The sequence below is a fragment of the Prenolepis imparis genome, unplaced genomic scaffold, assembly GCF_030444845.1.
Source record: "Prenolepis imparis isolate NDT839.2.m4 unplaced genomic scaffold, iyPreImpa1.0 SCAF_4, whole genome shotgun sequence".
NCBI lineage: Eukaryota > Metazoa > Arthropoda > Insecta > Hymenoptera > Formicidae > Prenolepis > Prenolepis imparis.
The window spans coordinates 10,629,198-10,651,763 of record NW_028141162.1 but is presented as its reverse complement, the minus strand read 5'-3'; the positions used below and the strand labels follow the sequence as shown (position 1 = coordinate 10,651,763).

Here is a 22,566-nt window from a genome sequence, read left to right as displayed (position 1 = left end):
AAAATATCATTTATTATTTTTTGCAATTATACATTATAATACATTATAAAAACAAGCATATTTTAGATGTTTGTATATACAGTTTCCTGTAAATAACTTTATCTGCATAAAAATAATAGTAACAGTGTAAGCAAACATACATGTGATGCTAAAAATCACACACACTGCTGGCAAACACTTTGTCTTCAAGCTTCCTTACTTTTGGTGAGCTCTTCGACTAACTTTCGAAACACCTGTGCAACTTGACTATCGGGTGATGTCACAAGGATACTTTGTCCATTTTCTGCTAACTTGCCAACTTGTGGGTCTATAGGTACCTTTGCCAAAAATGGAACCTTTACCATTTCTGAAAGAGCTATTCCACCACCAGAAGAGAATATATTGGTACATTCCTGCAAAAAAATACAATTTATTAAATCTACATTGTGAGTAAATTGAATTGTAGTTAATGTGTGAAAAGATATTTACTGTACACGAAGGACAGACAAAGCCACTCATATTTTCAACAATGCCAATTATACGAATTCCTGTTTTCTTGCAAAATGTTACTTCTCGCAGAACATCATCCACTGCAACTGCTTGTGGAGTAGTTACTATAATGGCACCGTCGCAATTTACATTTCTGCAATCATTTTAATATCATGTTATAATTAATTGTAAAAAAGTAACAGTAAAGACAAATATTGACACAATTTTTTTTTATCCTTAAATCAATTAGCAATTGTAAAACTATCTGCTTATTAACCTTAAATTCTCCATAACTGTAATGTGTTCATCAGAAGTGCCAGGTGGTGTGTCGATGATCAGATAATCAATATCCTTCCAAACTACATCGGTTAGAAACTGCTTGATCATACCATTCTTTTTAGGACCACGCCAGATTACACTATCGTTTTGACTTTTCAATAGAAAACCGATCGACATGACAGACAGTCTCTGTTCTGAATCTGCAAACACCGGTATCCATCTACAATATCAATTTATTCCATTAGTTTATAATTATATAATTATTAATGAATTATTATATAAATAACAGGATGTACCCTTCAGAAGATTGGTGAACATCTTTTCCTTCCAAGTTCAGTAAGTAAGGCACGCTGGGGCCACAGAGATCGACATCCAAGATTCCAACCTGTCATAAATCAAGGTTTGTGTTTAATTGTAAGCTTTACTTAATTAATTTCTATCAAAAAGTTAAATTGTGTAAAAATTATAGAAATATTTAATTCGGTAAAAGTGGAAAAGTTGGTCTGTCAAAAACTGTGTTTATTACTGCATCAGCAATAATATAGAAGAGATTATAAAATTATTTGAAAAGTAATTATTTCAGGCATTTTACATCTGTTTTCGTAAATGTGCTGTTTATGAAACTACTTCGGAAACTTACTCGAAAACCTGATTCCTTCAAAGCAAGTGCCAGCTGAGTGCTGATTGTTGATTTACCGACACCACCTTTTCCCGAAAGCACTAACAGCACGTGCTTTACTCCCTCCAACATTGTGAAAAATCACCGATTGACAGCAATAACGACTAGATTAATGACAGCAAATTAAATTGCGATGGAACATGCAATCGCTGAACGATATTACGATCGTTGAGTTTGTTTCGCGACGTAAAAGAACACGAAGGAGCTCGCGTCGAGTTTTCACATGACCGCCGATAATCAATCACGTTCGACCATGCGTAGTTATGTAAAACTCAAATGACGAATAATTTCAACATCGTTGTATTATTTTACTCTACTCCACACTGTAAACATAACCTCAAACGACGCGCCGTGAGTACCATTTACTCTTAAATTATGTAATTACAAAATATGTGTATTAATCGCAATAAGATTTATTTCTCAATTATTGCAAAACTTCATTATATATATAAAATCTTCAAAATTTATTTACATCAAATGACAAAAAATTGTCATTTATCTTTTCATTCGAATAAGATAATTTTTCAACTACATAGATTTCACATATTCGAAAGAGACACGTGATGCTTAGTTTAATGTTTAATATATTCAAACATGAGTTTATTATTAAACGAAAAATCGAAATGTGTAAAGTTTTAAAAATTCATATTGTAACAAAGTTGCGAAATCAAAGTTTGAATTTGCCGCGCGCGAACTACTCTGAAGTCCGCCGAGATCCCAGATTTGTCGTCAGCGCTCTGAAGTGCGCCGAGATACGCGTCACAGCCGCGTCAGCCGCTCGCCGCTCGCCGCTCGCCTGGCAGACGTCACGTCAGACGTCAGTTCGCCGCGCGTCCGACAGAGCGATTGCCGCGTCGATCGTCGATCCGTCCGCGCGTCGCGTCGCGTCTGGCACATCCACGTCCACGTATCCGTCGTCGTCGTCGTGTCGTCGTCTCATCGTCGCTGTTTATCATCATCACTGTCAACGTCCGCGATCTCGTCCCTGTGTCTCGGATACGACAAGATTTAGGCCGTTGCATCGCATCATCCGGGCGTCGACCATGGACCACGTCGGCCTGCTGTTACAGCACTCGCAATACGTGTACGCGGTCCCGGTGGGTATCGTGCTGATTTTTGCCATTCTCGTGTTCGCCTTCGGCTTCAAGAAGGCCGAGCAGCCGCCGTTCGCGCAGCTGTCCGCAGGCTCCGACGTGGACCGAAAACTCGCCAGGAAGCGTGGCAAGGTCCGCGAGAAGGTTAGCGAAATGACGTCGTTTCTCTGCGATGCGAGTCTCTCTCTCTCTCTCTCTCTCTCTCTCTCTCTCTCTCTCTCTCTCTCTCTCTCTCTCTCTCTCTCTCTCTCTCTCTCTCACCCCCCCCTCTCCCCCTCCTTTTCGCGCTCCGCGCCCTTTTATCCCCGTAGATATCTACGTCGCGATCGCTTGCCATATGGTTGCTCGTTTGTGGTCGTGAGTCGATATACATGCACACATGTCGGCTAATCAGCTGGTCCCTCCTGGTTCGAAAGGGTGGCTCGCGAGGTGGCTGTTTTTCTCCTCCCCCTCCTCGCGCACTGTGACGTAACGTTACGACACTGACAGGGTTTGTTTTTCTTCGTCAGCGATGGCATTCTCATTCTGTTCCCGCGTTCTTATCTCACATGTAAATAATTCTGCTCTTTTTATCAACGCTTTCCGTATTTATTCGTCGCCTTTTCTTTCCACTTGTTGCATTTTGTTTCATTTAAGTATAAAAAATATAGAAATTGAATATAATTTTATATTAAGCAGATTTAAAGCTTGAAATTAAGCCATTTATATTTCTTAAATGTGTACAAAATAAAACTCGAGGAATACATGTGTTAATTTTAAAAGAGTTTTGCTTGATCTAATTTTATTCAAGTAACAAGAGCATACTATTTAAAAACTTTATTCAATATTTCTTGTTTAGAGAGAAAGATATATTATACTTTAATATTAGATGGCATAGTTATAATATTATTAAAGATTTCTTATATTTTTTCTTGTAGAAAGCTACTAATGGACAAATTGCATCTGAAAAAACAAGCCCAGTTAAAAAGACATTAGCTGCAAAGGCGGAAGTTCCAAAGAAAGTTCCAAAAGGAGATGATGTTGATGGTAAGCTAAAGGAGCGTAAGCAAGAAGAGAACAAGATCACCACAACTAAGAAAGAGAAGGAGCAGGTTTCGGCTAAGATTGGGAAAGAGAACAAAGTGGAGCAGGTGAAGAACAAGAAGAATTTGAAGAACTTATTCCAGGAAAAACCTGTGGACTTTGACGATGGTTAGTTGATTTACATGTATTAACATAAAGATAGATAAAATTTGTCTTCTGCATACAACTATTTTGGGCTGTAGTCTATTGATACCAATATTATAATTGATAACAGGAGACTGGGAGCAAGCGTATTCCCGTAAGGACAAGAAGAATAAGAAGAAGGAGGAGGAATCCCCTTTGAAGAAAAATAAGAAAATTTCTAAGAAGGCTGATTTAATAAATGAGGCCAAGCAAAAAGAACAGGAGAAACCCGAAATCAAAGATAAGACTGCTAAAGAAACAGAAAACAAGGAACTCAAAGAGAAAGAGAAAAAAGAAGTAATTCTGACACCTATCTCTGATGTAGAGATAGATAAAGCCAAAGAAATCGATAAAGAAGAACAGAACAAGGTATGTTTGCATTTACATAACATTGCAGCAAATTTTTTAGTTAACGATATTTAAAAATACACAGGTCGAAAAAGTCGAGAAGGAAGAAAAAAGAAATGGAAAATTAAAGAAGACTAAGAAGGTTTCTGAGGGTGAAAATACACCCATTTCGGTACCATCCACACCACAGTCGGATAATAAGCCTGATGCAGAAGAACCGCAAAAACAGCTGGCTAACGCGGAAAAAGTAGCCACAAATAATGAAGAGAATGAAGTGGTAGAAAGTAAAGAGAAAACTGCTGCGTTCGACGAGTTAGGAGGTTTGTTGCATTAACAATAAAATTACGAGAAACTATTTTTTATATTTTTTATATTGTTTGTTTAACGCACCTTTTTTGTATCATTTTTCTTCTAGACGTCTGGACAGACGCAAAACCTCAGAAAAAAAGTAAAAAAAAGGCTCGCAAGGATAACTGAGGATGATTATGCGCAATGCTAATGATATTATTCCTCACGACAGGAAAGAGAGTGAGAATCGTGCTTGGTCCAAAGGGCGTTTGTCACTTTCGACAAATCAGGTGTGTTTTAGATGACTTAGTAATCGCGACCATCTGACCAAAAATCGTTCCTTTCTCCTTGTACATAATAGTAATTGGACTAGATTGTTCGATTAATTATGATTTTTTTAGTTAGTTATGACTTCCAGGTCGCGTGAAAGCGCTACATATAGGACAAAGATTTTTTTTGTACGTTTTTCATTTCTCTTAGTCCACTATCTTGCATTTAATAAGAGTGGCATAAGTCATAGTTATCATCATTAATGAGATAATTCTTGTACACATATTAACTTTCTTAGGTACCTTTACATATGTCCATAATAGCATATTATTTCATTTATATAATTATAGAACTATATGTACAGTGGATCTGTATCATAAAGTTGTGTAATGATTAAGAATGGTACTTAGACCATGTCTCTTTTGTTGAGTAATCTTATAAAGAATATTTGTACAATCGTATTATTTCTACTTTAAGAAAAAAAAAACTACTGTACGCATTGTCGTCTCGCTGTTACTTAAACGTCGATTTTAATCTTCTCATATGGATGGTTGAGGGCAAAATGCAGAAAGTACATCAACAGTATATTCCACAGTAATATTCGTAATGCAGGACAATCTCCGAAAGCGGTAAACTTATATTACTGATGTATCTTATAATAAAATGTCTCGTATTTTTCTACATAATTAGTCGCTAGTGATAGATTATTTTCTGTTTCAAAGACAGAGAGCGTCGAGAATCTATCTTGTAACAATTAGCGCATTCTTAACACGTTCTCTTATTAAATACATCAGTAATATAAGTTTCATGGAATGGTATAAACAACATCACATAAAGTGGCATATCCAATCATGCCAATGTGATAACGAAAATGAATAACTTAGAATTCTGATTTATGCCAATATACATTGGTGTGTGCAATGTACATTTACAAAGATATGTATATAAAAATGTTAAAAATTTTGAGAAACAAGAGCTACGTGATATATCTTGCGATAATTCACAAATAATTCACAGATTTGTTAATTAATTAATGCTGTTGTAGACTTCATGTCTATGAAAATGAAACAATGAACTCGAAAAGATTTATTTGATAAAGTGCAAGAAAAAAAGAGAGAGAGAGAGAGAGAGAGAGAGAGAGAGAGAGAGAGAGAGAGAGAGAGAGAGAGAGAGAGAGAGAGAGAAGGAGAGAGAGAGTGCTGGCAAAATATATTGATATTTTTGCAGTGTGTACATAATGTTATGAAGAAATATTGATGTCTTGTTGAACTCTCTCTCTTTCAGAAACTTTCAAATTGTTTCTAAAACGAAAAGTATATATATTTTTTCAGACATTATGATAATTTATTGAAACTGACTTGGGGTTTATTTGCAAGCATGACAGACAGTGCTAACATATGATTTCGTGTATCTTTGACTACGTGGTTACAATTACATTGTAATTAAAACAGGATTACCATAATAACATGTTACTATAGCTAGCATAATTATAATTAGCAATAGATCTCATAATTTCAACTTTTGTTTTGTGAACAAGCACGATGTCAGAAAGAAGAATGAGAATGATATTTTTGTATAATTTTTTCTACGACTGAATTTTGTATGTCGTGTTATATCAGATGTTTTGTAAACAGCTCTCTTAGACAGTTATCGTTATGTTGTTCGAATAATTGAACACAATACTAGATTGAGACGAGATCAAATGTGCATCAAAACTATCGTTTGTGAATAATCCAGCTGTTCATCTCTCATGCTACGTAGAAAAAATAATCTCTTAATCATTCATTGAAAGTGATCTACGAATGATTTTATCATGCATACCTTATAGACATTGCCATGTCAGAATACACGTTATCAATCCTCTATTGCTATTAGATGCTAAGCTCTAAAGCTAGCGCTGCGCAAGAGTGTTATTAGAAATATCAGAGAGCTATTCAAGATTTCACATTTTTCTCGGAATGTCCTAGCTTATATATTTTATCTGAAGAGAAGATAACAGAGATATATTAAATATATATATATTATATATAAAGAAAAGATTATATTCACACGAGAATGACTTGATGTGTGAGCAAATAGATATTGTTGTTATAGAATACATGTTATGACAACTCATTCTAAATGATTTTACGAATTAAGAACTATCTGTTAACGTGTAAAATTGTATAAATAATTTTAGAATAAGAAACAGTACGAATGAGAGGGAGAGAGTGATATTTAAGATATTTGACAATATTGTGATAAGAGTACTATATCTGCAGCATTACTTGAATGTTACAAATTGAAATGTTAAATCACTTATAACTTTCATGTGTAGAAAAGGACAGGGGGAGGAAATCTTGGAAAAAAGTTATTTATCCTGTTTGAATAGCTATTCATATTTTGTATATTGGACATCGATATTCTGATAAATACATACACATACGTATATACACATAGAAGAAAAAGAAAGAGATTACTGTGAATGTAGATGAATTTCTCGGGTTACGCATTTACCTCATCATACTTTCAAAATTTATTGTGGTGATGGTCGCAGAGAATTACGTAAAAAGGAAGAAGAAAAAAAAAAGAATTTATCTATAGAACACATCGAGCAAGTTTGAATTATAAACTTGCAAGCAAATAATTAATCGGGGGGAGGGGGGGGGGGGTCACATCATAAATCAAATCGTTTGTGTCAACTGTATATGCTCCGTGCCAAAAAGTATCATCTCTCTTCTCTGGATCATGTTCGCGCGCGAGAAAGAGGGGCTAAGTTTCGTATAATAATTCATGAATATAAAAAAATAATTATCGCTCTTATTTACGGTTGTTCTACATATAGTTTAGAAGTTTCTCACGATCGATAAGACTGCGTAATCTTCTCTCTCATTGTGCGCGTGGCTTGACTCTTTGTAGACATTGCAATCACCAGGAAATATCAATTGAATTAGCGATTGAGCGATTATCCGAGTAGCTGATCGAAAGTAGCTAATTTAATTTATACGATAGAACCAAGTTTTTTTTCTGCGTAACTTTGTAAAATTATTTTTTTTAGACGTCTCTGTACATTACAAATGAAAATATGTACGTGATTTCGTATTGCAAAGAGCTAAAGTGGTAGGTAGATGAAGAAGATGTTGCGGACAGTGGTGAATAAAATTTATTACCGCGGAACATCATTATATAAAATAAGCAGATCAAATAACACTTTAACGTGATAATTATAAAATTATTACTTCGTGATTCACTTTGTCCTACGACGAGAGAAATATATTCATGCAAAATTGATACCACGGAACTTGTCCAAAGTTCGTCAAGTTTCAAGAATCGATAACTATTCCTACAACGATTCAATCGTATGTTTAACTGGCTAATTAGAGCGGAGTACTTAACAATCGCGCAAAAAGAAAACTGAAGCGTGACTTTTGAATCACACTGACAAGGAAGCACAAAGAAATTAGTATATTTTTCTAAGTATTGTCCCCAAAATCACCACATGGCATTCGCGAGAACGATATAGTTGAATATCGTGAAATATGAGGTCGAATATGTGTATTTCGAATATCATGCTTTAATATATATTTGACGTGTCGGATGTCAAGTGCTCTGCTGAAGTTGAGAGGAGGAGAAGAATACTTTTCTCCTGTGTATTAAATATTTTCAAGAAGATTTTTAAACGAAAATCAACAAGGTATAGGGACAAAAAAAGAGAAGTTCAAAATGATTAAGATCGAAAGAGTATTATATTGTCATTGTACATATGTATATTAACGCACGAGTAATGTTCTCTTATTAAATGTATATGTGCAATGTTAACACAGTTCATGGGGACGATCTCATAACGATGGAGATCCAACGATCAGATTTTAAAGATATTTCCAAAGAATTGATCAGCGTCGAAAACGAACTACATATATGCACGATCTATCTGATTTCAAGAATAGTACAAGACAAATTTTGCGATATAATAATTTTGTAATCAAGACAAGAAAAACACTACGACATGATCTCTATTAGTCTTGTAAAAAGAAATTCTCAGATTTGATTTTTTTCATCTTTAAAATGGACTGCATGCTGTATAAATAATACAGCATTCGTAACTTCGATTATAAATCCATAGCCTGCTGCACACGTCCCATAGACTAATTAATAATGATGCTGCTCTCAGGACACAGAGTCCATACATAGCATTTTGAAAATATATTTTTCCGAAAATATATCTTTCATCAAAATACATATAACGACAAGCGCGATAGCCTATTATTTTAGTCACGTAATTCGATACAACTATAATTTTATGATTGCATACGAGGACTCTAATCATATTCGAAATATCGACTGCAACATAAAGATAAGATAAGGAAAAGAAATAGTAAATAAAAGTGCGACACGACAATGTCGAATATATATATATATAATTTCTTTTATTCATCGATTGTTGCAATTACGACATATATATGTGACAAATTAATATTAAAATTCACCGTGTGTATGTGTGTGTGCGTGCAGAATATACATATATATTTCACGTAAAATGCATATATGTTTTGATTAACTTAAATCTTATCATTATGTGAGCAAATCGAGAGAATATGACACAAAACATTTGCGTTTGAATCCAGTGGAGAAGATATAATATTGACGAGAAATATTCTGCTCTCGCGCAAATCGAATAAATACGATTACGATGCGTTCTTATTCTTGAAATTAGGATATAATCGAAATTATTCTATATATTGTGAAATGCAAGAGATATATTATATATGCATAAATATATATTTTTTGCACTTGTCTCGTTCGACGAACGGAACATTTCTCGTGAAGGTACGCTTTTTGGTTGTGATATTTATGGAAAAATGTGTGTGAATTATATAGAATGTGTCTTAAGACAAAGTAAAGAAAGACAGAAAGAGAGAGAGAGAGAAAAGAAAGACACAAATTGAATAAAAGTTATATTTTTCCAGCATTTAATTGGGAGCATTCACATACATATATTGCGCCTATCCGATTTGTATAAATCTATCGAGGAATCATAGAATACAACAAACAGATAGTAAAATGCAAAGCATTTCGAGTTGATTCTTTCTTTTATTTATCGAGCGATCGTATTCTCATTCGTTTCGTTTTATTAATTCATTTTTAAAAAAGATAACCTAATAATACTTTAAACTTGAATAATATTTTTGACAAATATCAGCTGATTTCTGTCAAAAAGTATTAATCGCGGATAAAATACAATAACATTATTTAGAACATATCACTATTTTAATATTTTTAACATACATATTATTACTTTAAAATTTAATTAGCAAATTAACGCTTTAATGAGCTGGTTTCTGTAAGAAAATATTAATAAAGAAAAAAAATATTAAAGGATCGTTGCTATAGGACTTATAATTTGCTGAATTTTCCCGATAAACGTATAAACTTGAAAAGATTAAGGCCTCTATAAGGCTTAGAACATTTTCTGTCGGCTCGTTTTGTAGGTCTTGAAGAGACCTTTAAAATGCGCCTACAGAAAATGTTCTAGATCTTAATTAATATATAATAAATTTTTGCAATCAAAGTTTAAAAGTTTTTCGCGAAAATTAAGGCCTATATAAGGGCTAGAACATTTTCTTGATATATTTGAAACTGGCTATTAAATAGATGTAAATTGAATCGTTCTAAGGAAAAGTAATATCAATTTTTTGAAAAGTGTGATATTCCTTCCTGAAAGCGATTAATTTAAGAATTAAGATTGGTTTAAGATTTACAGTTGGACGTGTCGTAGAAATAATTTGCAATGTAAATTCAATATTTTAATATATTGAATATTTAGTAAGAATTAAAAAAAAGCGGTAACGTCGCGATGTCAAAAAATTTTAGGTATAAAAGCAGCATTATTGTTGGTACCCCATTTATTGGCGTCCAGCCTTTCGTTTATTTATATTTTTATATTCTTATTGTATATATACTTTGTGTTTTTAGCATATATAAAGTTATTATATTATTTACATTATTATTTTAATTTCTGTAACATATTTTTATTTTAAAATTTAATTAGCAAATTAATTCTTTAATCGGTTGATTTCTGTAAAAAAATATTAATCAAGTTTAAAACTTTATACTATTTTTTAAAAATATTTTTTTTCATATAAAACCGAAGAATGTCGCGCGCTTGTGTTGTTCTAAGTGTAATATAAATTTTATGAATATTTTTTGTGTCTCGCATTTCAAATTAATCTCGCTTATTGGGTCAACATCACATATAAAATCTTTAACGTTCATAAAAGATTTATCTTGTTTGATCAAAAATCTATTTGTGTAAATTAATTTCATATTATAATTTAAATCGAATTTTTTAATTGCAGTTTATTAAATAATATATGATATAAGGAGATAAATGGCACCAAATTTTGTAACATTCTAGTTAATTATATATTCTTATACGCTTCTTATTGATAATATATATCTTATTCAAGTATTTTCTTAATAAGTAAATTACTAAAGATTTAGATGCCGCAAGTATAATTATCGTTGATTAATATTTTTATATATGTTTCTTATAAATTATCAATATCTTTTAAATATTTTTCGAGAAGCTTCTTATATAATAAGAATAATCTACATATATAAATACATGTATGAGGTATCTCTAGAGCATACGCAAGAAATTTTCAGATTTACAAATTTTTTTCATTAATATCATAATTATATTGTTATTTACGTAAAAGGCCTTTCTTTGTATACTTGCTACATTTTCTCTTAAATTGTTTCACCGGTTTCTCATTTTGCCCTTCGCTATCTTTCGCTTTAACAGTTTTAGTTTCAAGATCTGTTATCGATCTTCTCGCTTTGCCATTGACCAAAAGCCTGGCGGATTTTTTAGATGATCTGCTCTTGCTTTTGACACGTTTCTTCCCCTTCTTTTTTTTCTTTGTTTTCTTACGTTCCATTTTGGCGATTATTGCCTCGGTATCCGCGGATATTTTAATCTTTGGTTGCTGAATGGCAACAGTCACTCTTACAAAAGAATCGTAGAGGACATCTCCGCAAAATTCGCCGAAACAATATTCCTCTCCGCATTCTCTGCAGGTTTTTACACTACTCTCGATTATCCCCGCGCGATTCTTATTTCGCCTAATAGGACTTATTGACTCGCGACGTTCTTTCATTATGGTCTTCGCCTCTAATTTTCCCATCTCCACCTTGTAACATAGGATTTATCCGAAAATTAAGAACAAAATCGCATTTTATTTTTATAAACTTTTAGAATTAAGATAAACGTGATTAAGAAAATTGTGAAATTAATTACTTTAATATAAAATTAAAATTAATTATTTTATGATAAAGTAATTACATTTCATAGAAATATTGATATTTTTAAAAGAGAATGGTGTGATTGTATAAGTCCTCACCAATCTCGAAAACATTTCTTCGTCCTGACGAAGCTTTGGTCTGATGGGAGTCAGCATTCGCCAATCGATGGCGACTTGTTGCAACTCTTGCAGATCCAATTCTCTCATATCCGGTGGAACTGGATCGCCATAAATCCATTCCCTGCCGATGGCTTTGAGCTCTTTCTTGGTCGCTTTCCAAGAAAATTCTTTGTCGCGAACCTTGGTGTCTTCTCTTTTTACCTTTATGCAATTTTCTTTAATTACTGTCAAGTGCATTCTAATATTTCCATGATAAATCCCGCAATAATAATCAGATTTTTTATTTTTAGCCCAAAATATAATTGTAATATAATTGTGAAATTATTACACAAGGCATATTGTTCATATATATTTTAAAATTTTCGTCTTGTAATATATTGTTATTAGAAGAGCCAGACCTTTTCCGGTTTGATCTTAAACTCCGGACAATGTTCTTTGAGTCGTCGGAACTCCTCGTAAGAGTTACAGGTCGCCTTGCTCAAATCGGGTATCAAATTTGCATCCTTCTTATCGTCCTTCAGCAAATCGTCCAGTTGAAAGGCCATTATCTAAATCTGCAATGCGAGAAAGGCGAGTTTTTGAATTTCTCTCATTACTTGAAGAAACAACGTATTTCTCGACAAAAACCCCTTTTGTATTCTACTCGATCTCACTTTCTATGCAAACGAAAAGAAAAACGAAAGGAAACAACGAAATCCTGCGGGTATTTAAAAGATTTCGGACGCAGCGGGTGAGATCAGACATCGCTCGGAGTCCCACTCGATTTGCTTCATCAAAAGTCCCTGCAAAATTATTAAATCTTTATATATATATCTATCAAGCTTAAAGAATTAATAAACAAAATTTCTTTAAAATTTTACGATCTTCGATCTAAAATTGACAGATGTAGAAATAATAGAAGTAAACGTAGCGTTGAGATGTTTTGTATTCATTTTTTTAGCATGATTTTATTATTTTTAATTAGTTATTTTTAATGGCTTTATAATAATTATAAATTTCACGATTGAAAAAAAATATTGCGATGTATATGATATTATTTGCTTGCAACTTACGCTTCTCAACGATGACAGTTTGGATAAAATCTCTTGTCCGCACCAGACATTGGATTTATCGTTGTCCGATCGTTTCGCGTTGCAAGAAGTGCCATCCGATCGCATCTTCTCAGCACGATCCTCAATATTAATCTTTCCATTTTTATCGACTCGTAGGGGCACAACGGAATTCAGGCTGTCCATCGATAAATCGGCATCGTAATTTTCGGGTTTCGCTTTACGTCTGATAGTGTTTCGGCTCTTTAACTTTCCATTATTCGATTTTCGGCGATCGGGGGATGGCGATCTGATACAAATTAGTGTCATCTCGGAACGATGAATGATTTCAACAAGTAACACAACAGTATTATAATAATTTAGAAAAGTCTTATTTCAAAACTTTTTTGAAAAGGAATATATTACTTCATTTATTAATCTCACATTTATTTGCAGCGATATAATTTTAATATTACTAGTCCTTTATCGTTTATAAAAATCTCATTTAAAATTGCATGTTTTAATTTTTATTTAACATTATAATTTGTTATACTTTTTAAAATTTCTCACCTAGATCCTTCATCGCTAGATTCAACTTGCCGCCTTCTTAATTTTAATCTTCTCTGATAGTGCGGGTCTTTCTCACTTTGCGTTCGATATCGTGTACCTGGACTATGAGTGTTTTTAATTATTTTTATATATTCGTGATTGATTATTTAAAAACATGTTTAAGCATGCTACTATAAGCTTTGTCAGATTACCGATTAGCGTTCCATCGCGGTCTGCTATCGAGAGTGGTTCTGGGTTGTGATTTGGATCGCGGAAGCATTTTTATGGAAATTTCTTCGCCAGGACTCACATTGATCGACCTTCGAACGATTACAATTGTTCATTATGACATCGTAATTTTATTAACAATTTTTTTAAAGCGATTTACGCCAGGCAAGATGATAATAGATTCATGCTTTTGCCAAGTTTAGCGGATGATGCATTGAAGATCAGACTTGAAGCAGCGAACTTGAACGAAACTCCATAATAAAAAATAATATCGTAAATAATGTCACAAATTAAGAAAAATGTCAAACGCTATATAAGTACACGCTTTCTTAGAAAAAATAATTAAGAACATTTCACTTACTGGATACTTTCCTCGCGCGGATCGACAGACATTTCGCGAGAAAGCGTCTTTATGATCATCAAGCTTATCATCTAATCATATTTACTATGAAATAAAAAGACGATAATTACCGGCAGATACTACTGCATGCAGGGAAGAATATAGTCGTCGTTCGGCTCTATAAGAAGCCCGGAAGTGCGACACCGAGATCGCGGTATGGCGACTCACTTTTCAACGTTTCTTCGACTGGCGTTCGTCGTGTCCTTCCGGTCCTTCGTCGTACCTTGATCCCTAATCGATTGATCCTGCAGCTTCTCCCGCAGTTCCTGGATATCGGATTCTACGTCTGTCTGGGTGCCGAAGTCCCGGCCGGCCAGAGTTCTGTATTTGCTGGGCGTCAACAGCCTGTTCTCCACGAGGGCCGACGAGGCGCTGTCCCTCGAGGATTTCCTCGGATTCCTAGGACTTCCATTGTTCTGCATGATCGTGTTAAGGCCCAGCGATAAATACTCCGCAGTGTTCTCCGCGAATCTACGCGGACTCGGTGTCATCACTAGATTCACCAGTTGCAAATTCGCCCTGCTCAGGATCTCCGGATCCTCCAGTCTGCCGCTCAACACGATCGCTACGTCCTTGCTCACGGGAACCTGAAGAGACTTTGGATTCGGATCCAGGGTAGCTTCTTCCGACTTGTAATTTGATTGCGAATAGTCCTTCTGCGAATCTTTGTCGTTCTCGCTTTCGCGATAATTATCGGTCTCCTTGACGTCCTTCGGACTTTTGGATTTCTCCACGGGATAATCGGTGCTCGAATTTGTGCTTTGCTTTTGTGCTTGCGGACAATTCTCTTTTTCGCGTGTGTCCACGCTGACAGTCGCGTTGGCTTCTTTGGAAGACTGTGTCACCACGTCAGCATCTTCATCAGTGTGCTCATCTCGTTTCCGCCGATTCTTTCGCTCTTCTTTGGCCAGTCGTTCCGCAGCCTCTAGTACCTCGCGCATCACCTGCGCCTTCTTCAGCTTTGCCGCTTCCTTCTCGCGCGATATCCGTTGTTCTTCTTCGAATCTATAGTGAATTGAGTTTGTGATTTCACAATTTTATAGAGAAAAGAATATTTTTTAAAAAAATGTATCTCGAAGAAAAGACATTATTATTTTATAATTCTTATTATAAAATATAATAAGAATTATACATATAATAAAAACTTGTAATACTGTGTGAAATATTTATATATATTGAATTTGTATATCTCATTTTATTTATATTTTTTAACTAAACTAATTTATATTTAAATTTTTTTTGTATTTTATTTACTTCAATTTATTTTACCTTTCCTTTTCTTTTTCTTTTTCTCGTCGAATTCGTTCATCTTCCAATCTTTCTTCTCTCATTCGCCGCTCTTTCTCTTCTTTTCTTTGTCTATCTTTCTCTTCAAGTTGTTGTTTAATAGCATTTTGCAATTCCAACGCTTTTTGTCGTTTCGCTTCACGTTCTTGTAGGATGTCCGCGTCTACTGGAATATTCTGACCCCGAAGATAAGATACTTTGTTGGTGTCGGAGCTGGTTGAACCAGTTGTCGAACTGTCTGGGCTGCTAGCACTATCATGATTGATCACTAAAACCTTGATCACAGAGAGATAGATAAGCAATTTTTTTACAATAAATCAATAAGGAAAAATTATCAAATTGTCTAATAGCATATGACAGTTGTTTGTATATGTTGTGTTTGTTTCCCCAGGATTGAGTTATAAAAATTGAGATAGACGCGAAACTTTCAAGTGATTTCCGAGAATTTAGAGTTTCAAAGATGTTCAACAAGTTTTCGGTAGACATTACTTGACTCGATTGTCCTAATCTTGATAGCCAAGAGGGCGGCGGCGGATCGCTTCTTCCGTCTTGACCCCAGATGCTGCCCCACCTTGGCCTGTTTAATTCACCCAGTCTGCCAGGTGAGAGCCTTCTCGAAGGCGGCAATGAACTTTCCGGGGTGGTGCAATAAGGATTCTGCCAGGTTTTTTCCGTCATTTCCATTCCGGACGTTACTTTACCGTCAGCTAGAGCTCCTCGAATTGAAAAGGTATAAAAGTTTTATTAATAAAAGAACTTAAATGAATTATGCAAGAATTAATACTATCCAGAAATTTTGCTATTCTTTATCTATATTTATTTTAATGTTTCTCACACACATTCACATATAAGTATTAAGATTTTCTTTTATAAAAATTTTTAAACAATTTTGTCAATAATAGTGTATTTCTTTTTACATTTGTATAATCTTCAGAGACTAAAATTCAGAAGAACTCACTTTGCCCTGCCTGAGGTACATCGATCGAGTCGCTGGCGTAACCGGAAGTTTCGCCTTCGCGTTCCTCGCTTGGCGAACCGTAATGACGAGGTTCTTTACGAGCCTCGCGATGATCGTTGGACCGATGGTGATGGTGTTCCAATTTCTGCGACCTCTGCGACTGGTATCGCGATCCCTCTACGCCGAAGTCACGCTGTTGTTCCTGTAATAATACGAGACTGTAAGTTAGATAAAACGCCCTCGAAAAACAGAAGGGAGGCGGGCTCGCGTGATCAACTGCGAGGTTTCCGGCTTTCGTGCCTTGTGAGGAATTATGTTCTTTCGCGTGTCCTATATATGTATATTGCGACAGCATATTATTGTCGTACCTGCCGGAGACGTCGGGATGCTATATAAATCATGCACGATCTACTTTTTGTTTTATTTTATTTTTTTATTTTTATCTGTTTACAAATATAATAAAAGCGGAATACAAAGCAATTGCATAGTAATATTTATTAGTAAAATTGGATAAATACTCATAAAACTAATTCATTTCTTATTTATTTAATTATCTCACATGTGCATAATTTTTTATATGAAGAAACTTGGTATTAAATTAAAAAAGAGAGATACTTGCAATCGATACATTAAAATAATTAGTAGTATGCATAATTAAAAGAACTCAATGTCCACCTTTTTGAAAGTGAAGAAATTTATTTAAAAAATTAGTTTTTCATTAAGATTAATTTTTTCAAGTCTTAAAAAAAAAGTGGATTAATCTAAGCTGCTATGTTTTCAGTTTCAGAGTAATTTAGTTCAAACAATTTTAGGGCAATAACCGCGATAAAATCGAATTCATATATTTTGCGTCGTAAATAATTCTAACTGAGGGGTGAAAAGCGAACTTAATGTATGCTATACTCTTAAGTTGGAAAGCAAGGTGTGTATAGCCTTTTGAGGTCGTTGAACTTTAATCGCATGATAAGAATCGATTTGCCGGACTGCCTTACTTTTGCTTTTTCCTTGCAAGAGGGCAATGTACTATCGAGTGTAGCTTGTTCATTTATGAAATCGTGATTAGATGTGGTCATTAATTTAATGGATGATCGAATTTAGAGAATTAGGAAGTTGAAATAAAAACTCTTTTTTTTCCAAGTGAAGACGCAATTACGTTCTGCTTGTTTAAAAATATGTATATATTATATTTTTTCATCATATAAAAATTGTGACATTTCACATAATAAAAAGTTATATAACGTCTTAATAAGAAACGTTATGTACGTGGCGAGTAATATATAGGATAAAAAAGAAATTCTCGTTTTATTCTTCAATTTTTGATGTTCTATAAATATAAATCTGTACTTTAATTATTCGATTATTTTAGCCAATTATGTGACTGTGTCGATGGTACATTGTTGCTACACGCAAGTAAATTTGCGGTGAGCGATCAATTATTCAAGTGACAATAACACGCGCAATATTCCTTTCATTCGTAGTAAAACCCTCTATCGAATGTAACAAAGTTATTCATGGTCCGATCGATTCCAATTTTATGTCGAAAGGAATTTCACGATAAAAGATGGAAATATAATTGTCTTGGCAAATAGCCATGGAAGAGGATATGATTTAAAATATATCCAGAAAATCGTCATAGATATTATTCTATATTTTTTAATAAATAAATAATTATATATATATTATATACTATATATATAAATAATAATAAACATCGAACTCTCTTCTAATAAATTTTTTAAAATTTGTCTTATTTTTATAAGAATTTTTATAGAGGATTATCTTATCAAGAAATATATTCGAAAATATTTAATTAATTTATTTTATCGTGATATCCTTTGATTTTCTAAATTTATATATTACTAATATATTATTGAATATAATTTAGCCAAATGAGCGACTGCTTACCAGCTGGCAAAAGTACTGCTGTTGTTCTTTGTTGAAAATCGGGGGCAAACTGGGACTCCTGCGTCTGTTTTGCGACACGTCCATTTGGTCCCGGAGATTAATCAAACTACCACCGTTGTAGTCGAGGCACTTGAGATTGCTGTTGCCATTTCCGGAACTTTCCAGACTTTTCAGACTGATGGTGCTTCCATAACGTCCGGTCGCACGAAGGGGTTGCGCGGAAGGCTTATCCTTTATTTCTTCCAAGGACAATCTGACGTCATTCGAGTAAGTGCTGTGTCATGGATTTGTTTTAAATATCGTCGGAAAAAAGAAATTTAAATCTTCCTATAAATTCTATAATACGTATAAATTAAATAATTGTAAATTATATTTACTAAAATAAATTTTATTAATAAATTAAAAGAATTCAAAAGACGATTTAAAAGAGTTTATTGATAAAATAAAATAATTAAAATAATTAATTAAAAAAATCAATATGTATAATGATAATGTGACAATGTTTTTGACGAAGCATTTTAATAAACCTACCGAATATGGGTGCGGTAATTGTTACTTGGTTTTAGAGGTTCCCATTTAACCCCAAGACGAGCCATTTCTTCTACAGAATCGATATAAAAAAATTTTGTAGATATATATTTTATACATAGTTTATTATATGTAGATTCAAATATATATATATAATATACTGAGCATACAATGTATAATAATAATATATGTAAAATATAAAGAAATATTTTTTTTGAGCTGCAACTGACATAAAAACCTTAATAACGCTTTGTAGAAGCTCTATTCACCATAGTCGTTTAATTACTAATTGTTATAGTTTACTTACCCCTTTCCCTTGCCCATTGAAGTCTCTTTTGTTCGATTAGTGATGTTCTTCCGATCATAATCGCACGCGATTCCCGCGGGAAGACGTTAATGCGCGAAAACAATGATGAACAACACGAAAGAGATAAAACAAGACCCTAAACTAAACCCTTACCCATGACAATTGTCCATTTTCGATTGCCTACCTATGCTGGAATCTGCAATCGTCAGCGGAAATTCCCAGTAGTACCTCGAGCTAGATAATATATATTTCGTATCACTCGATGTACGTTCGCCAAATTGTCTTTATAAAACCACTCACATATATTTTTAATATTTTAACGTAAAATCATTTTGTATTCTAAACGCAATTTTATATCTGAAAAAGATGTATCGTTCTTCCCACTTTTAAACATTTAATATTAGTTTCTATTACATCATAATTCAATATAAAAATGTTAGAGTCTATCATTAAAAATTTTAATTATTAAGTTTTTATATTTCTGTAATTTAATTTAATATTTTAGAAAAAAAAAAAATAATTTTAATCAAGTCTCTCTCTATATTTTTCTCTCGATTTTCTCAATCTCTATAGATATCATCGCAAAATAATGCGAGATTCAATTTTAAAACCCTTCTATTTTCTTCCAATATTTCGATCATTAAGTTGTCATCAAATTCTTCAAATATACACCGTCGAAAATTTTGCACAAATCGATTTTTCCATTAGTTAGAAATTATTCTAACAGTTTATTCTAACTCGATTGTGTCAACCAACACACCAACCATCATGCGGGATCTCTCGTCGTTCTGAGTTTTACAATAAAATTGCGAGAAAAAAAAATGCGCGGCTAATCGTGGATAATCCGAAATTAATCCGACGTCGCGCAAACAATTAGTTCTCCGGACTTAGCAATGGTACCGCGGCTTCACGGCATGTGAGCATTTGTGAGACTGCGGCAGGGACCGTGCGACTGACTAGGGTTCACCTGGTACGACCTGGACAAACGTCGTTGTGCCGAAGAAGCCGACGCGAATGGGTGTCGCGATTCGATCGCGCGTTTCCATAGGAACTATCGGCGCCGCGAGTCTCGCTCCCTTGTACGGTAGTGTCTCCTCAGGGTCGATAATATTGACCGTATTTACGATAAGGGATAATGACCTCCAGTTTCGCGGTCAGAGATCACATTCCCGTTTGACGCGCCCGCGATGAGCTTCCGCTATCGATTTGCCGCGCTGCGGAGATAGTTAACAAAAATAAATTGAAAAATGTATGATTTGTATTATTAAGTATATTTTATGTTCAATATTACTTTATGTTCGATGATGAAATAGGATGAGGAAACTAATCGAGATATGAAAGAAGAAAGAGTACTGCTAGTTAGAATTTAATAAAAAGAAATGAAGAAATTTTTTTACTCTGTAAATTTAAATATATTTTACAATAATTATCGCGCGCGCAAAATTAATGATTATACAGATTATATAGTTTAATGATTTTTAAATTCTCTTCCTGTTTTTATATTATCTAAGAATAGTGTGTGTGGTGTGTGTGTGTGTGTGTGTGTGTGTAAATAACTGTGTATCGGGTCAAAGAAATGTAATGTTTACACAAAATTTATATTTTTGATAAATTTTTACAAAATTTATATTTAATTTTATAAAACAACATTCTATTAATTCTTTCCAATCTTTCTCCCTCCCTCTTTCTTTCTCTCTCCTTCTATTTTTATCATTATATAAGAGATAACACTGTAGAATACTGTACGATCATAATTTTGAAGATTATCGATATATTATCGATATATTATCGAACGAAGATTTGCGAGAGATAAATCGATTATTTCAAGAATTTATTCGTCGCTGTACAGCTGTACTGACACAAATATGAATTGCTCTCAATTATCGTGTATATTTTTTCTGATCTCTTCGGACAGATGAATTTGATTCGATAAACAGTCATGTCGCTGGACCAAACAGTGTGCGAAGGTAAAATACTTACACGTTAAAAAAAAGATAACGTTACTTTATACATCAACAATCGTGACTTATTAATTTACGATGTTAAATTAAAGATTACGAATTGAGAGAGAAAGTTTAATCACGTCCAATTATTGATGTTATTTGACCGATTCTTCGACAAATGATCCGGTAATTTCGAGGTTATCTCCCTCTCAAGTTTAATTCCTTTCTATACTTTCAGATCTGAAAGCTTTTGAAAGGCGACTTACTGAAGTTATTGCTAGTCTACAACCAGCTACCACGCGATGGAGAAGTATGTTCTTTAATTTTGCTATGCGCTTATTGAAGATTTTATTTAGAAACTATAATAGCAATCTATTTATAATTACTAAGACGTAACAAATATTTTTTGACTCGTAACTTGTATAATATTTTAATGTCCTGATTATATTCAATGAATTGTTTTACTAAAATCAATTAGAAATTTATTGTATTCCCTTGTAATTCTTTCTCTTGCTGATCGCTTTAATAATATATACTTTGATATTCTTGCAGTGTTGTTGGGCTTGATCTCTATCTGTACCGCTATTGGTGCCTGGCATTGGCTGACAGATCCCAATACATCAGCAGTATCCTTTACACAGAGTTTATGCAATCATCCATTCTTCACAATGGCTAGTATAATTTTAGGCAAGTATAGAAATTATGTCTGTTTATATTTTTTACATAAGTTTGTATCACTGTCGTGTCAAGAAATTATTATTGCAGTGATATTATTTATGATGGGAGTACATAGACGAGTGATAGCACCCAGTATTATAACTCAGCGAGCCAGAAGTGTGCTTGGTGATTTTAACATGAGTTGTGACGATACTGGAAAGTTGATTTTGAAGCCCACTAGATCTTCGCATCCTCACGAGACTTAAAAAAACTGTTTCTACCTATAAATAAATATGTAAATGTTACTATATATATATATTGTGATTTTTGTGAACATATATTTTGATTTTTTTCATATTACAAGATTCTAAGATTATGACTTTTGTATATTTTAAGACTTATTAGAATTCTGTTGAATTATCTATAATATCTATATGATTCTTTACAGTGCATATAGCTTATACATATATTCAACATGTATGGTGTTACGCTATATATATTTTAAACTATTTTCCAACATCTTTAATAATTTGTAAAATATATCTAGAGAAATATATAATAATCAAACCTACTCATCATGATGCAGAAAAAAAGAAAAAAAAAAACGATTTATTCTTTATAGTATACTTAATAACGTTAATATATGTTGAATTTATCAATGTATTCTCAATCACTGTATTTTAATATGTAATATACAATAATTATATTTCAAATGTAGTTTAAATCAATAATTGTATTACA

At 33.5% G+C, this 22,566-nt stretch overlaps 5 protein-coding genes across 8 annotated transcripts; 2 read left to right on the top strand and 3 right to left on the bottom strand.

Moving 5' to 3' along the window:
* Positions 1-32: 32 nt before the first annotated feature.
* Nubp2 (NUBP iron-sulfur cluster assembly factor 2) lies at positions 33-1,770 on the bottom strand. Its single transcript, XM_083036788.1, has 5 exons — positions 1,388-1,770; positions 1,044-1,132; positions 746-967; positions 469-622; positions 33-392 (listed from the first exon to the last, which is right to left on the bottom strand). The coding sequence occupies exons 1-5, from the start codon at positions 1,496-1,498 to the stop codon at positions 186-188; spliced, it is 783 nt and encodes a 260-aa protein (XP_082892914.1). The 5' UTR covers positions 1,499-1,770; the 3' UTR covers positions 33-185.
* A 264-nt stretch (positions 1,771-2,034) lies between these two features.
* LOC145935435 (uncharacterized) lies at positions 2,035-9,585 on the top strand. The gene is made up of 5 exons (XM_083036778.1): positions 2,035-2,664; positions 3,438-3,711; positions 3,818-4,095; positions 4,160-4,394; positions 4,490-9,585. The coding sequence occupies exons 1-5, from the start codon at positions 2,050-2,052 to the stop codon at positions 4,549-4,551; spliced, it is 1,464 nt and encodes a 487-aa protein (XP_082892904.1). The 5' UTR covers positions 2,035-2,049; the 3' UTR covers positions 4,552-9,585.
* Positions 9,586-11,003: 1,418 nt separating this feature from the next.
* On the bottom strand, positions 11,004-12,813 carry LOC145935437 (uncharacterized). Its single transcript, XM_083036787.1, has 4 exons — positions 12,689-12,813; positions 12,434-12,589; positions 12,015-12,236; positions 11,004-11,804 (listed from the first exon to the last, which is right to left on the bottom strand). Exons 2-4 carry the CDS (start codon positions 12,578-12,580, stop codon positions 11,316-11,318), a joined length of 858 nt encoding a protein of 285 aa, XP_082892913.1. The 5' UTR covers positions 12,581-12,589; positions 12,689-12,813; the 3' UTR covers positions 11,004-11,315.
* Positions 12,702-20,053, bottom strand: LOC145935431 (uncharacterized). Of its 3 annotated transcripts, none has more exons than XM_083036770.1 (12): positions 19,990-20,053; positions 19,226-19,608; positions 18,922-18,991; positions 18,391-18,664; positions 16,486-16,687; positions 16,017-16,243; positions 15,510-15,802; positions 14,409-15,245; positions 13,825-13,932; positions 13,634-13,735; positions 13,088-13,373; positions 12,702-12,817 (listed from the first exon to the last, which is right to left on the bottom strand). In XM_083036770.1, the coding sequence occupies exons 2-12, from the start codon at positions 19,281-19,283 to the stop codon at positions 12,743-12,745; spliced, it is 2,532 nt and encodes an 843-aa protein (XP_082892896.1). In that variant the 5' UTR covers positions 19,284-19,608; positions 19,990-20,053; the 3' UTR covers positions 12,702-12,742. The 3 variants fall into 3 exon arrangements, with proteins under 3 accessions (XP_082892896.1, XP_082892899.1, XP_082892897.1); XM_083036773.1 differs by having other exon boundaries at positions 19,226-19,272; positions 19,410-20,047; XM_083036771.1 differs by having other exon boundaries at positions 18,391-18,643; positions 19,226-20,047.
* A 982-nt stretch (positions 20,054-21,035) lies between these two features.
* Cnep1r2 (CTD nuclear envelope phosphatase 1 regulatory subunit 2) lies at positions 21,036-22,414 on the top strand. 2 transcript variants are annotated; one of them, XM_083035656.1, is made up of 5 exons: positions 21,036-21,192; positions 21,407-21,478; positions 21,721-21,855; positions 21,934-22,120; positions 22,274-22,414. In XM_083035656.1, the coding sequence occupies exons 1-4, from the start codon at positions 21,165-21,167 to the stop codon at positions 22,089-22,091; spliced, it is 393 nt and encodes a 130-aa protein (XP_082891782.1). In that variant the 5' UTR covers positions 21,036-21,164; the 3' UTR covers positions 22,092-22,120; positions 22,274-22,414. The 2 variants fall into 2 exon arrangements, with proteins under 2 accessions (XP_082891782.1, XP_082891781.1); XM_083035655.1 differs by lacking the exon at positions 22,274-22,414 and having other exon boundaries at positions 21,934-22,242.
* Positions 22,415-22,566: the final 152 nt, after the last annotated feature.

Coding starts and splice junctions, on each gene's coding strand:
- Nubp2 (XM_083036788.1), bottom strand. CDS start 1,498: ATGTTGGAGGGAGTAAAGCACGTGCTGTTAGTGCTTTCGGGAAAAGGT. Junction 1,133..1,387: donor TGAAGGAATCAGGTTTTCGA/GTAAGTTTCCGA, acceptor GATTTATGACAG/GTTGGAATCTTGGATGTCGA. Junction 968..1,043: donor GTTCACCAATCTTCTGAAGG/GTACATCCTGTT, acceptor TTGATATTGTAG/ATGGATACCGGTGTTTGCAG.
- LOC145935435 (XM_083036778.1), top strand. CDS start 2,050: ATGTGTAAAGTTTTAAAAATTCATATTGTAACAAAGTTGCGAAATCAA. Junction 3,712..3,817: donor ACCTGTGGACTTTGACGATG/GTTAGTTGATTT, acceptor AATTGATAACAG/GAGACTGGGAGCAAGCGTAT. Junction 4,096..4,159: donor ATAAAGAAGAACAGAACAAG/GTATGTTTGCAT, acceptor AAAAATACACAG/GTCGAAAAAGTCGAGAAGGA.
- LOC145935437 (XM_083036787.1), bottom strand. CDS start 12,580: ATGGCCTTTCAACTGGACGATTTGCTGAAGGACGATAAGAAGGATGCA. Junction 12,237..12,433: donor TTAAGATCAAACCGGAAAAG/GTCTGGCTCTTC, acceptor AATTGCATAAAG/GTAAAAAGAGAAGACACCAA. Junction 11,805..12,014: donor AAGAAATGTTTTCGAGATTG/GTGAGGACTTAT, acceptor CTATGTTACAAG/GTGGAGATGGGAAAATTAGA.
- LOC145935431 (XM_083036770.1), bottom strand. CDS start 19,283: ATGATCGGAAGAACATCACTAATCGAACAAAAGAGACTTCAATGGGCA. Junction 15,803..16,016: donor GATTAGGACAATCGAGTCAA/GTAATGTCTACC, acceptor TCTGTGATCAAG/GTTTTAGTGATCAATCATGA. Junction 13,736..13,824: donor CCGCGATGGAACGCTAATCG/GTAATCTGACAA, acceptor AAACACTCATAG/TCCAGGTACACGATATCGAA.
- Cnep1r2 (XM_083035656.1), top strand. CDS start 21,165: ATGTCGCTGGACCAAACAGTGTGCGAAG. Junction 21,193..21,406: donor GGACCAAACAGTGTGCGAAG/GTAAAATACTTA, acceptor CTATACTTTCAG/ATCTGAAAGCTTTTGAAAGG. Junction 21,479..21,720: donor AGCTACCACGCGATGGAGAA/GTATGTTCTTTA, acceptor ATATTCTTGCAG/TGTTGTTGGGCTTGATCTCT.